Here is a 13,985-nt window from a genome sequence, read left to right as displayed (position 1 = left end):
CTCCACTCCAGTGAATGGTCTTTTATTTGAAGAGAGATTCTTCTCTGATTGTCGGGCAGTGGGGAGAGTGAAGCTGGTGTGGAACAGGGGTGGCCAACTCGTCAGACACGAAGAGCCACAAAGAGCCACATTTACCTTTTCAGTTTCCCGTCCTCTCTTACCCTCCGAAGAGACTTCAAGCTGATCCAAATTTTGGTGGCAGCTTGTCATTTTCACTTGTCAGTTTCCCCTCCTCTCTTACCCTCTGCTGAAAAGCTTGTCAATTTCAAAGACCAAAGAGCCCCATGCAAAGAGCTGCCAGCCGCATTTGTATGACCTAAGAGCCGCATGCGGCTCACAAGCTGCGGGTTGGCCACCCCTGTGCTAGAAAGATAGATACCAGTTTTCTTAGATCTGTATGATCTATAGAATCCAGTGTATCCCACATTCTGCGTTCTCTTCTAGCACATAATATGCATGCTCTGTTGCTAGCAGATCATGAGAGAGAGAAAGAGAGTGAGAGCAGTGCATTCAAAGAAGTCTAAGAAGTTTTATGACAATTGTGCAAGAAATATAGCTTTCTTTAAATCCTAAAACTTTTTTCTGAGGCATTTCTGTTAAGTAACCATACTAAAAGTTAGTGTGACATCACAAAGTGTAATCTTAAATCCAATGAATCTAGTAAAATGTTATGCTCTAAAGTTCATTTTCTGTGTTGTTTTTCTTCTTTGACACTTAAATTACAGAACTTTCTGCGCTGTCAGAACAATAAAACTAACTATAACTTAGTGTGTGAGACACTGCAGTTTCTGGATTGTATCTGTGGAAGCACGACTGGAGGACTTGGGCTTCTTGGTCTGTATATAAATGAGAAAAATGTAGCACTGATCAACCAGACACTGGAAAGTTTGACCGAGTACTGTCAGGGACCTTGCCATGAAAACCAGGTAATGTGACTGTGGCAATAGAAGGAATGACCCATCCCCCATATGTGTGCAATGTTTTTTCTGCAGCATTTATGCCCAAAATCCATTAAATCTGCCATTGTAATTCCATTTGCATTGCTGATAATGACAATATTTAACTGTATGATCTTATCAAGATTTATTTCTCTGTGTACAGAGTTCACTATCTTCTCCTCCCTAGGAATAAAAATTAAAAAAAAAAACCCTCAGTTTGCATCCTTGTAGTATATTAGGATTTGTGTTGCTTTTTACTGGATATTCAGGTGGACTGGGCAACCCAAATCCTTTTATAGTCAAACTGCTGGTGTAACATACCTCTGTCACAGATTGTCGGAAGTGGGAAAAGAAACAAGGGGCCCTCCAGCACAAGTGGTGGAGAAGCTTGTGCTTTATTGCTGAAAATCCTGGGTTTATCCCCACTGCTGAGCAGCAGAATTTCTGTGGAAGTGCTAACCATTTGAGGATTTGAACTCCTGTGGACGTCACAGATTTTTTGTCACAGGAGCAGTGTGTGACAAGCTGCCTAAGGTGCTATGTCCCCCTCTATTGGCTGAGAATAAGTGCTTGCTACTGCTGCTAACTAAGGACTTGTGTTAAAGTCCTGGATTCTGCCTCACTGACGTATGGCATTACATAAAAGATAAGGTCAAGTTCTAGAAAAGCATCTGGCAGGGTGATAAGTGAAGCCCTGTCTAAAAATCTGTGAAACTGTTGAAAGAATAATGTTTAAATGTGGTACTTAATAATACCATTACAGTTGTTGTTCCTTGTCCATATGGTAAATAGGGAATATATGATAACTGTGGTATGGTATAGAGGTTTTAAATGGTCTCATTATATGAGTGATGAAGCCATAAGTTGTGCCATCACATTGGGGGAAAAAGTGTTCATGACTCTGGACCAAACCTTACCCATTCTGTACCTCTGAGTTAAGATAATTTTGGATGAAGGAGGAAGAAAGACTTCTCTGGTAGTTTCATTTTGTTTGCTTAAATAGTAGGTGTTTTGAAGATGCTCAGGAAAAGGGATAAATAAAATATGTTCCAGAGGCACACATTAGTGGGCAGAGGACAGGTGACATAGTCAGACAAGAATGATAAATATATCACATAGCTCTGCTGCTCCAGTTTACCACCTAGATATCACATCCTTTTTAAAAACCAAGCAGCCCCATCCCTCACTCTGATCTAAAATGGTTCTTGTTAACACGCTTTCAGTGAACAGGATAAGGGGTCATTCTCTGGATTTATCCAAGCTAAATGGATAGCTGCTGTAGGTAGATGCTGACTGAGTTAGCCAGGGAAGGCAAAACATTTCAAAACCTCTATGGTATGCACTAAACAAACGGTGCTTGTTAAATGCATGTTACTAGCAACACTTATGGTGCTGGGTGTCACGTTATGCCAGACCAATTATCCAGCTGTGGATGCAACCTGCTTAGCAGACAAGATCTGTATTTACAAATGTGGATGTCTGCTTCCTTCTACAACTTAAATCTTAATGAATCCTCTTGTATGCACACTGCAGAATGATCCATCAGGGTGTATATGCCATCTCAAACTGTATAGGAGAGGAATATGGCCTTTTGAATACTCCTCTTCTAGGAAACCTATGCACTGTATGCTGTTCAAATAATACACCGTATGATGATGGATAATTGTAGCTATGCTGAGAATGTAGCAGGGGGTAGTTTGATGAATATGCTTTTTGTTCAGTATCACTGGATACTTATTCTCGTTTCATTAACACATATAAAAGGCCATTAAAAATAGACCACAATTAAGTGGAAGGCTGTCATTTTTACTAATAATTTGCTATATCATTTTTGTACATTTAAATGTAATTTATAGTACAGTTAAAAAACATGCTTGGGGATAATTCAATAATAAAACAAAATCACAGCTATGGGAAAGCATTCATGGAACTGTACATGTAAGTTGATCATAACAGGAAAGTATATCTCTGCAGAACAGACTGCGTATCGGGTTGAATAATTATCTTCGTTACTCTTTGCAACTGGAAATAGACACTAAAGCAGGTTCAGAATTGTCAATCCAGCAAGCAGGTTGCCAAGTTTAAAATCTTTATGATGCACAAAATTTCAAGAGCAAGCACAGGAAATATTAAAAAATATATTGGCTGTTTGAAAAGAACTTGGCTTATGGGGGGTTAAAAAAAATAAACCTCTTATAACTTTAGTAAAACAATGTGTTCTCCCTTAGTAATAAACTCTTATGTTCACGCCAAAGGCTGCTGGCTGTTAGTTCATTAGTTGCTGTGCTCTGGGGCTTTCCTCAGCCCAGTCGTTTTTGGTAGGTCATCACACAGTTGATTGTAATCACATTTGAAACCAGATATTTTAGTCTTTTATATTGAATCCATTTACTGAATTGAAAAATTCCATTCCTTCATCCGATATGTTGGAGGGGAGATGAGAAAAAAGTGACTCTTCTCTTTGGTTAGGGATAGCTGGGTAAACTGTGTTTTAAAATTGTTCTTTAGCTAGGTTACTTTTCACTGTGGTTTACAATGATGATTTTCTCTGCACAGAACTGCATTGCTACACATGAATCCAATGGTATTGACATCATCACAGCATTAATTCTCAATGACATCAACCCTTTGGGAAAAAAGAGGATGGACCTTGTGCTAGAACTGAAGGCAAGTGGATATTCTACTATGAGCTGTACATTAACAATGAGATGAAGCAAGAGTCTATAGCTGAATCCTGGAGCCAGATGGGTATTTTTAATATCTCACCAGGGTCATAACTGTTATAAAATTGAGTTGTGGGATTCTGCCTGACAGCTGAATGAAAAAAATACAAAAGATGAGTTTTAAGAGACTGATATTTCAGTTTAACTCTTGCAGTAACACGAGTGCAATGTCCAGGATAAACTCCCTACACCTGAAAAAGGATATCTTGACTGGGAAAACCTAAGATAATCCACATGTTAGAAATATAATACTGTTGAGAAAGACTGTACTAAGTTTCTGTCAGACTGACGGTCACAGATATAATAAAAATGCCATTTCCTCTGCTACCTATTGGTACTTCGTCTCATGATCAAGAATTATTCAGTGACAGTTCAGTCTTAATGCAGAAATGATTAACCATTCATATTGGATCAAAGTGTGCTATCAGGTTACCTTAAAGCTGCTATTAGATACACAGTAGCTCTACTTCAACACATTTCGTGATATTTCCTGACATACATGTGACCCTTCTTCTATAATGTTATTTCTAGTTGTTTTCTTTGTAGACTCATGGCATGATTATAGGTATTATGGGTTTTCTTATTATTCTAATAAATAAAAAAGAATTGAAAATACTTTTAGAATCAATTTACATTCTTCTTTAAAATTAAATACCTTTATTGCAGTGTTGTTTTTTTTTAATGTCAGCTGTGATGGATTTTAATCTTAATTGTTCATATTCAAGTAGTCTGGTTCCTTGTGTATCTTCCCATTTCTCTCTCTATTGCTTGGCATGACCGGGTCTCAAAATGATTTTCAGTTAAAAAGTAGTGAAGCAGGTCTAATCTTGATCCAGGTTGTCTTTTGTCTTAATCTACACCATCTTGAATAAATGTGAGCCTGTTGTTCATGACTAGTAAGATCATACTCCTACTAAAGTCACTTTAAAAGAAATCAACTCTGTGGTTCAGACATATTAGGGAACTGAAGCCAAAAGCATCACTGAGTTCATTTGACTTCTCTTCACAGAGAAGGAGGGTTAGAGAAATAAACGGAAAATAATTAAGCATGTTGTTCAATTGGTTAACAGCATATGGCAGCTGAAGAAAGGGGATGCTAAACCAAATCACCTGAACCCATCCAAGTACTGTAAATGTTCTATGTTGGGTGGGGTTTTTTTAGCTGTATAGATGCTGTTGACCTTACTGGATGCTGGGTGACTGTATCAAAGGACTATATTTTAGAGTTAAGATTTTTTTTTTTTTTTTTTGCTGAGTTTTGCTGACAGTGACTGGCATTTTTCTTTCCTTTCACCAGAACAATGCCTCCAAATTACTGTTGGCAATCATGGAGAGCAGGCATGACAGCGAGAATGCAGAGAGAATACTCTATAACATGAGACCAAAAGAACTGGTAAATTCCTTATGTATCCCAGCTGTCCATAAACTAGTTTGGCAGCATATCAGGAACCCAACGTAGTGCCAAGTGGTTGATTAGGATTACAGGGCAAACTTTGGATCTTGTGCCATAGGTCACTAGCAATTTGGAAGGGCTTCCCAGGATTTGATGGAAAGGGTGTAACCATTGGTTATTGGCCCATTTAGTTTGCCAGTAGTAGAAGTGGTTAAGGAGGCAGCACTGATTATTGGTGAGAGGGCATAACTTCACCTGTGTATAATGAAAGGGAAGGAGCATAAGGCTCTTTTATTTCCAGGAAATTTTCTTCTATAAACCATTTAACTGTGAGAATGACAAAGAATTATAATTTTTATGATGGTGTTAAAGCTGTTCAGTAAACTCTAGCGATCTCCCAGAGCTGTTTATATATTAACAGACAAAAACAAGCCAGGAAATTCAAAGTACAGCTGAAACTGTTAACTCACACTGTATTGCATAGTTAATGGCAGGAGCCTGAGATCAGAGCATGACATAACATATTACGAACGCTGTATTATCCAGGAACAACAGGGTGAGTTGAGGACAAAGTTTCAGCCTTTAGTTTGGTTTTCCTTCCACTGAGTCATGGATCTGATGTAGGCAAAACTTGACAGCAGATGCCAGCTGTAAAAATCTTGTATAAATTGTATTAATCAATATATTATATGAAAAGCAGGCTGGGGGTGTAAAATTCCTTCAGAACAGTTAATTTACGTTTTAGAGATTATGAGAAGGTCTAAGGAAATGAAGCAGAGTTCATTAGTCTCCTGCTTTATGATGGATGTGTGAAGGCCATACACTGAGCTCTTGGATGTATACGTGCAGCTTCCATTGACTTCTGTGGAAGTTCTAATGTAGAGCTATTGGCAGAATTTAACCTGAAATTTGGAATCATCCATTCTCAGCTGCCTGTGTCTTTTTCACTTTTTCTTCCTAGGTGGAAGTGATAAAGAAGGCATATATGCAAGGTGAAGTAGAGTTTGAGGATGGAGAGAATGGTGAAGATCTTGCAGCATCTCCTAGGAATGTGGGACACAATATTTATATACTAGCTCATCAGGTATAACTGCATTTATAGCTATGAAGTGTCTAATATCACAAGATTGAAGATTAGTAAATAATCTAGGTTTAATTGCCCAGTTGATGTTTTTGTAGCTAGGGCAGAATTCTTCAAGAGGTGCATGGCGGAACTCAACGCAGTATACTTCTCTCTTCTTTCTCTATCCCCATAATTCCCAATGGGAGTCAAACCTAATCTTTATCCGAACACATTCAAAAATGGAAATTCTGCACATGTTTAATAATGAGAGGAGGAGCTAAGGACTTTGTTCTTTTATAATGAGGAATTGCCAGCTTCGATTGAATTTCCAATGACACGTTTCAAAATCTTGAAAGCACTGGGATCATATGTCTTACTTATTTATCTATTACAACCAGTGCTTTAGTTTTATGCCCCAAAACAAATTTCCATCACTAATCTACTATTTAAATCAGACAACAGAATTCCATCCCTACTTCTAGTGTCCTTAGCCACCGCTACCTGAACTGTTGGCAGAACTGGGTCATTTTCTTGAATTTATGTTATTTTCTTTAAAAATATTACACAGGCTAGTCTCTGCTATGGTACCATCCAGGACCACTAGACTCCACTTTGGTACCATCCAGTACTGCTCTGTCCCTATACTCTATACTGGAGCCTAGTCCAAACTTAGTTGTTAATCCAGTTGTATTGGTGTTTGGAAGGTACAAGATCATGGAAGTAGTAAGCAGGAGCTCATCATAATATATTGGATGCCAAGTACATACCTAGTAGCAATTCCTTGTTCGTGTTGCCTGTGAGTAGGTCAAACCATTGTTCTGCCACTTTTAAAATGGCATGAGTTTAAAGAATTGTAGTACCATCTCGCTATTGGTGCCACTACTATTAGTACAATCAAAATCTGCCACTATCCTTGCTTTAGGTACTTGAGTTATTAGAGTCCTACTACGAGCTGCACTTGAAAACTGAGGTGTATGGGTAGGGTGGATTGTACCCTTCTCCAGATTCAGACAGGATAGTGGAGAACTTGTGAAGGGAAGAATACAGTGTGGATATCAAACAAACAAAAAAAAGCCAACTTCTCCAGTCACACTACGTCCTGAAATAGATCTAAATGGTGTCTGGTTAGTTATATTCCAACTTTCTGCCAACTTTGCCCTCCTCTTAGCAGCTGACTGTGTACTATTTCTTTTTTGCACCAAAAATTAGAAATTAATGTTAGAGAGATGTCTGGGGTCTCCCACTCCCACTCCCTTTCCCTTCCTTTATTTTAGTTGGCTCGTCATAACAAAGAGCTGCAGAATATGCTGAAGCCTGGAGGTCAGATAGAAGGAGATGAAGCTCTGGAGTTCTATGCCAAGCACACAGCACAGATTGAGGTAAAGAAGGAAATAGTGAATGCCAGTTCATGCTGGATTGGGTGTTCCTAAGGATGCAAAAAAAAAAACACCTTCTTGAGAGAGAGGAGCAAGGAGGAAGATTCACCTTAAAAGCAGTTTCTCTGTTAAGGGCATTTTGATTCTGGTGGTTGTCTTAAACTAGCTATCTAGGTGTGGATTATCCTGTCATTGATGTGGGTGTAGGGTTATTTTTCTGCCTCTTCAGAGGGACCTATTTTTGAACTATCTGAGTGGATTTCCTGACTCTGGCTCAGTTTTAGAGGCAGAACTACAGAGAAACCTACTTGCAAATTGAAGTGTCACTTCAATCAAAGGAATATGGTTTGGCCAATACTATCACTGAATCCACAGGGCAAGTTAGAGAATATCTATAATACTTTTTTTTCCTACTAAATGACATTTGACTAGACATGAAGCCAAACTAAAGTGTTTTTGAAAACTTAAATGTATTTAATGGGGTGATTTTTAGAAGCTTGTGTAACATGTAAGATAACAGCAGTCGTTAGTAGCTATAAAACAATAATTGATTTTGCTTGTACAGTGTGAGTGCATGGTATTTTCTATGGTGCCTAAGTTAGACAACCAAATCCCATTGAAATTCAAAAGGGGTTGAGTATCTAACTCCTTTATATCTTTTCAAAATTCCAGCCTAAAACAATAATGTCATGTTAAGGTCAGAGTGTACAAAAGATATTGTAATGCCTTGAAATGCAAGGCCAATGTAAACTACGTAGTAAATTATTGTCACGTTCTAATAAACCACTGATCACCAATGGTTTTGAGATTTAAATTGTAGAATTCCAGTACATTTTTAAAAAGTACATGACATTACCACATTCCCATTATTTTGAAACAACTCACCAAAAAAAAAAAAAAAAAAAAGATAAACCCCTGCAGACTCTAAAATCTGTATTGTCTAGATTGTTAGATTGGACCGTACAATGGAGCAAATAGTCTTCCCTGTGCCCAGTATATGCGAATTCCTCACCAAGGAATCTAAACTACGGATCTACTACACCACAGAGAGAGATGAACAAGGCAGTAAGATCAATGATTTCTTCTTGAGATCAGAAGACCTCTTCAATGAAATGAACTGGCAAAAGAAATTGAGAGGTAGGTTGGAAATATTAACATCTCAGGCGGGACAAAAGTTCTGTTTATTATAAAGTGAGGTCTTCAGAATACTAAATCTTGGCTTCATGGTAAACAGTGTAGTAGTGACACTAGTAGTAGTGACACTGAATTGTATTTGAAATACCCTGCTCTTCTGCACTGTAGCATTACGTTGCACCTAAATAGTGTTTAAAAAATTGTTGAAAAGCAAATATTTTCAAGTAGAGCTTTTTCACACTTGCACTTAGGATAGTTTTACTGTTTATCATACAAGATTAGAACATAATCTGTGATTTCTGCCTCAGTATTTTAAAATTCTAAACTAATATTTATATTCAGATTATCTGAAACAAATATGCACTTCTGTCCGAGGCTCCGGTACAGTGGTCACCATTAAGAAGTCAGCATTTGCCAACACTGACCCTTCGGCAGTATCAGAGATAAAGTGGTTATTTCCTATCAAGATGCTGGGAATAACTGTGGTATCTGTTGGCAGACGTTTCCTTCCTGGACTCTTGTTATTAATCCACTTGCTCAGAATGTTCCAGAGTGCCCCTCCAAATGAAATATGTTGCTGCAGGAAATGTAGAATTGCATAAGCAGTGGAATTGTTGGCAGTATAAGTTGTACAACTGTAAACCATCAAGGTCTGTCTGGAACTCCAGAGAGACCCAAGCCATTTAAACTAATGTGATAACAATTGCTTTGCAATACTTTCCCTTGACATTAACAGCCAGAACTTGCCCTCAAACTTATGTGCAGAGCTCCCAATGGAGTGAATGAAAGTTGAGCGTCTTAGGCCCTAAAGGACTAATGAAAACTGAATACATAGTTCCAGCTGCTGGGATAAACTTAGAAAAGTATGACTTTCTAACAGCTAAAAATAAACTATAATCCTATTACTTGAAAGCATGAGTTATGTGTGGATCAGATACAGTCTAAAACTTATTCAGTTCCCCTGAAATATATTTGACTTGTCTGGTGATTACTAAATGGAGTGGATAGCTATTTCCAACATTAACAGTAGCCTTATATTTTGACAGAATCAGAATCTTGTGTAAGCTTTTTCCCAAAATGACTTAAGAATTGTTCAAGAAATATATTCCTCTATATATAATATAGTTAGGAATACATAATATGGAACACTTCGGGAAGTAGTCAATTATCTTTGTTAATATTATCATCCAAAAAAAGTTTGTTGTGTTCTGTTTCCTGTTTGGTTGAAACTTAACTCTAGATTTCCAACTTGAAGGCTTTGAAGCCGATTGCAATCTCCAGGCAAGATATGAAAAACTATTAATTAATAATTGTGAATTAAGTGTGATCCACGTGCAGAAGAAGAGGGGAAGCATACGTATATGTGTTTATATATATTGTGTATATATAGAGAGAGCTTAAGAGTTTCATTGAAATTGTAATTCTAGCCGTGGCTATTCGATCTAATGCCACTACAGGACACCATCCATTCTGCCTTGTATTATGCAGTTCAGGCCTCTGAGAGAGACTTAAATCTGCCTTCTGATCTTTTAGAATTGCTCATACATCTTAGATATAAGTGTGCTGGTTTGGTCGAGGAAGGGTAGGCACTGCTCAGTGTTCTACTCTTTAAAATAGTAAGATGTGCCCCAACATGGGCTAGTGCTAAAGAACATTAGCTCCTTGTACGTTCAGCTTTGCAATAGATTTAAACATAAAAACATAAAAAACATTGATGGCAAAGCATCTGTTTTCCCAATATGGTCAGGTAGTAAGTTACTAGCATATTTTACAAGTCTCCCACTCTAGATTCACTAACCACTCAGGCAAGCTTACCACAACCAGAGTGAGATTCTCCACGGGGCAAAAAGCCTGTGCCTGAATGCAGGTGCGAGGTAGTGTTTGTGGCTCTGTGTTAAAGGTAAGTTAATTCCACACAAAACAGGTTCCCAGCTAGTCACAAATGCCTTCAGTTTAAAGCCATATCAAAAACAAAAAGCATATGGAGAACAATGCATCATATACCCAAAGCATTGATGCATCTAATTTCAGTGAGGTCTTGCATGTCTAGGTTTAGGTGCAATGAAATTTATAATGTTTCTATGATGACTGCATATCTTACCATTTGTCATTCTTTGGCGTTCGGCTTTTCAACACATTTACCTTTTATGTGAATTTCAGTTCAGTATAATGAGGCATTATATAATTTTGTATCTGTTTTTAGCCTCTTAATAATGTTGAGAATACATGTTAAAAAGGAGAATGATTTGTTATGGCTTAGGGAGAGATGGATGTTTTGATGCTCCGGGTTTTTGCATTCATTAATTTACCCTCGAAGGTAACTCATGAGTTAGGCTTTTTATAAGTCTCTTCCCTCAACTTTCCTGTGAGCTCCTTTCTTTTAATTGCACCATGACATCCCTCTGCATATGTGCTTTTCCTTTTTGGCAGGAGGATGCTTGATATCCTTCCCTTTTTATGAGAGTATTTTTCTTAGATTGCAACAACTACAGACTCCTGCAGAGCACACACCACCTTGCAGTGTGCCTGCAGTAGTTAAATTCCAGGGGATTTACTGTAAGGTAGCTTTTCAGAGTGCTCTCCTTTTCATCTTAACTGGTCCGTGACCATTTCAGAAAATGAATCCTTTAGCTCTGATCTGGGCTTCTTCATTCTGGCTGTAGAGATTATTAAAATTAGTTCTAAGGTTGGGGGAGCTGGTTTTTTAGAGTTTTATACATATTCTTAAATAAGAGTTTTAAAATGGGCAGCTGTGTAATTACCTGCATAGTACTATGTAGCTACATTTTCGGGAGGAAGTTTTGGCATCTACAGTAGTGTACTAAATGAGAAGTGCAACTGGGCTGCTGTCTCATGTGTCAGGGGTTCCACTGTGTTATTACTGGCATGCCATGAAGCTGTATTATGTATTTAACATTTTGGCTAAATTTTTAGTTTTACTGTCATGTGGACACCCTACATTTTGCACATTAATTCAGTGCTAGATGACACTGACTAAAACACCAATGGCCAGTCTACACAGGCAATCCCACAGTTGCTACTGTCCAGCTTGCTGCAACAGAGGGGGAATTTAGTCTAGTTTAGAAAGTCTAGTGTAGACAAGCCAATGAGTGATAGCAGCTAGAACTGCATAGCAAACATGGATGCAGCCAGAATATTCACACCCTTGCTAATGCATACAAACTTTCATTCTCCTAAATCATCATCTTGATGGTTTTGTGTACCATGGATCTAGTGAGTGCAAACTATAATGGAAAAAACTTAAAATTATTTTCTCTATATGCAGGGATTTCTTGGGAGAAAACCTGTTGTTTGAAGTCACTCTCATGCTGCTGTTAAAGTAATTTGTATTGAGAAAGCTAGTGTCTGATTTAACATTTGGTCCTTTGTCTGAAAAACCAGTCAGATAAACTACAGAACAAGTGATTATTTTTACTGCAGTTGCTCTTGTACTTTTCTGCAAATGAAAATAAATAAAGCTTTGATGGAGATGTACTGTATTTCCACAAGCCTCAGATGTCTTTGAAACACTCACTTTTTTCTCCCTTCCTTCATAGCTCAACCTGTATTGTACTGGTGTTCTCGCAACATGTCCTTCTGGAGCAGTATTTCATTTAACCTTGCGGTCCTTATGAATCTACTCGTAGCATTTTTCTATCCATTCAAAGGAGTCCGAGGAGGTACTAATATTTAAGACTTTAAAAAAACCATGTGACTTGATTAGATTCAATGGACCAAATTCTTCCCTTACTTGCACGTTTGTAACCCTGTTAACTTCAGTGAAGATATTCAGGTGTAAATGAGGGTAGAAATTGGCTTTTGGGATGGAGAGAGACTTGTTGAAATTCTGATACTTTTATTGGTGTTGTACAATTTTATTATTCCAATTAATACTGCTTTAAATAATACTTGTAAGGGGAAAATGGTGGGGGTTGCAACAGGATTGAATTGCAGTGTTTTCTATTTAATACCAAGTACTTTGATGGAAATGTTTGCAAGCCAAATACTAGATGAAATTTCTGTCTGAGGAAAAATTATCCAAGAAAGAAATCACCAATAATTGTGTGACCGTGCTGCTTTCAGATTTTACTGCATAACCATATATTTTACTAAACAATATGAAGAGCACTTATTTTTTACTTTCTTCTAGCTCATACCTTAATAATAATGTTCTTTCAGCATAGCCCTTTGGCAGTAGCTCTCAGTGCTGTACAAAGGTGGGTAAGCAACATTATTTCCATTTTTACAGATGGAGAAAGTAAGGCACAGCAGAGTGACTTGCCCAGTACCATATAATAAATCAATGAAACATCCAGAGCCCAAGTCTTCTGTACACCATTCTTTTGCCCCATCCACTGGGCTGCCTCTTCAACACACTGTAGTTGAGAAGTTGCCCAGAGGATTGAGGAAACAGCTTGCCAGCCAAGCTGCCTTAGTCTGCAGCAACCTGTCATTCAGCCTGTGACCCTTCCGTGCCTAGGTAGCCACCTGAAAATGCCAAGGTCAGGGCAGGCTGCGAAAGGAGAGCAGATTCTCCCAGCACTGGTGGGTGACACTGAAGTCAGACTTCCCAACCAGCCACAAACTGTGCTTCTGTTCCCCACACTAGTTATCAAGAAGCCAGTATACAAATACACACAGCCCCCTTTACTGCATTTCAATCTCCGGCTCCCAATCAGCCACTAGGTCCAGTAAAGAGACCAGTTATTTAAACTCTATGCTCTTTACCAAAAAGGTTCCTCCTGACCCCAAAGGGTCAGCCACAGTACCAGATCAATATAAGTTTAGATCTTACCCAAAATACCATGCTGCCAGCCCATCCTTTAGTAACTAAAACTAAAGGTTTATTATAAAAATAAACAAACAAACTATAAGAGAAATGTTAAAGGATTAAAGGAATCAGACACATACAAATGATTTGAAAGTCCATATACATCAGGTTTCTAAAAGTATTGTGGAGTCAGCAGACTTGTGTAGTCCCTCTGGTATACATCCAGTACTTGGATGGGTCTCAGTCCTTTGTTTCACAGCTTCAGTTCAGTTGTAGATGAGGTGCTCCAGAGGTAGGTTGGTAGCTGAAGCTGAATCCCTACTGAAGAACAAATGGATTCCCAGGCCTCTGCCTTATATATCCTCTGGCCCCTGCCATGCTGTTTGTGGAATTTTACAGGAACCAAAATGGAGTTCAGAGTCACATGAGCAAGTCCTGGTGACTCATCAGGTATACCTCTGGCTTTTTCCCCCTGGGCTCCTTGCATCTGTGGATGTCTCAATGGGCCATTAAGCAGGCTATTGTTCTGCCGCCAGCCTGTCTAAGGTGTATTTCAGACAGCACAATTTGAAAAACAGATATATCAA

The 13,985-nt window shown here is 38.3% G+C and overlaps 1 protein-coding gene across 1 annotated transcript in view; it reads left to right on the top strand.

Annotated features, from left to right (window-relative positions):
• Positions 1-13,985, top strand: part of ITPR1 (inositol 1,4,5-trisphosphate receptor type 1) — a 179,973-nt gene that overhangs the window by 126,788 nt on the left and 39,200 nt on the right. The window contains exons 40-46 of the mRNA XM_067544403.1: positions 726-926; positions 3,495-3,605; positions 4,959-5,054; positions 6,016-6,138; positions 7,392-7,496; positions 8,438-8,630; positions 12,185-12,307. Of these exons, the coding sequence (XP_067400504.1) occupies positions 726-926; positions 3,495-3,605; positions 4,959-5,054; positions 6,016-6,138; positions 7,392-7,496; positions 8,438-8,630; positions 12,185-12,307 (952 nt within the window). The remainder of the gene's footprint in view (positions 1-725; positions 927-3,494; positions 3,606-4,958; positions 5,055-6,015; positions 6,139-7,391; positions 7,497-8,437; positions 8,631-12,184; positions 12,308-13,985) is intronic.

The sequence above is a fragment of the Emydura macquarii genome, unplaced genomic scaffold, assembly GCF_026122565.2.
Source record: "Emydura macquarii macquarii isolate MOO-44397 ecotype Brisbane River unplaced genomic scaffold, CSIRO-AGI_Emac_v2 contig_968, whole genome shotgun sequence".
Classification (NCBI taxonomy): domain Eukaryota; kingdom Metazoa; phylum Chordata; order Testudines; family Chelidae; genus Emydura; species Emydura macquarii.
This window is presented reverse-complemented; position numbering and strand designations above follow the sequence as displayed.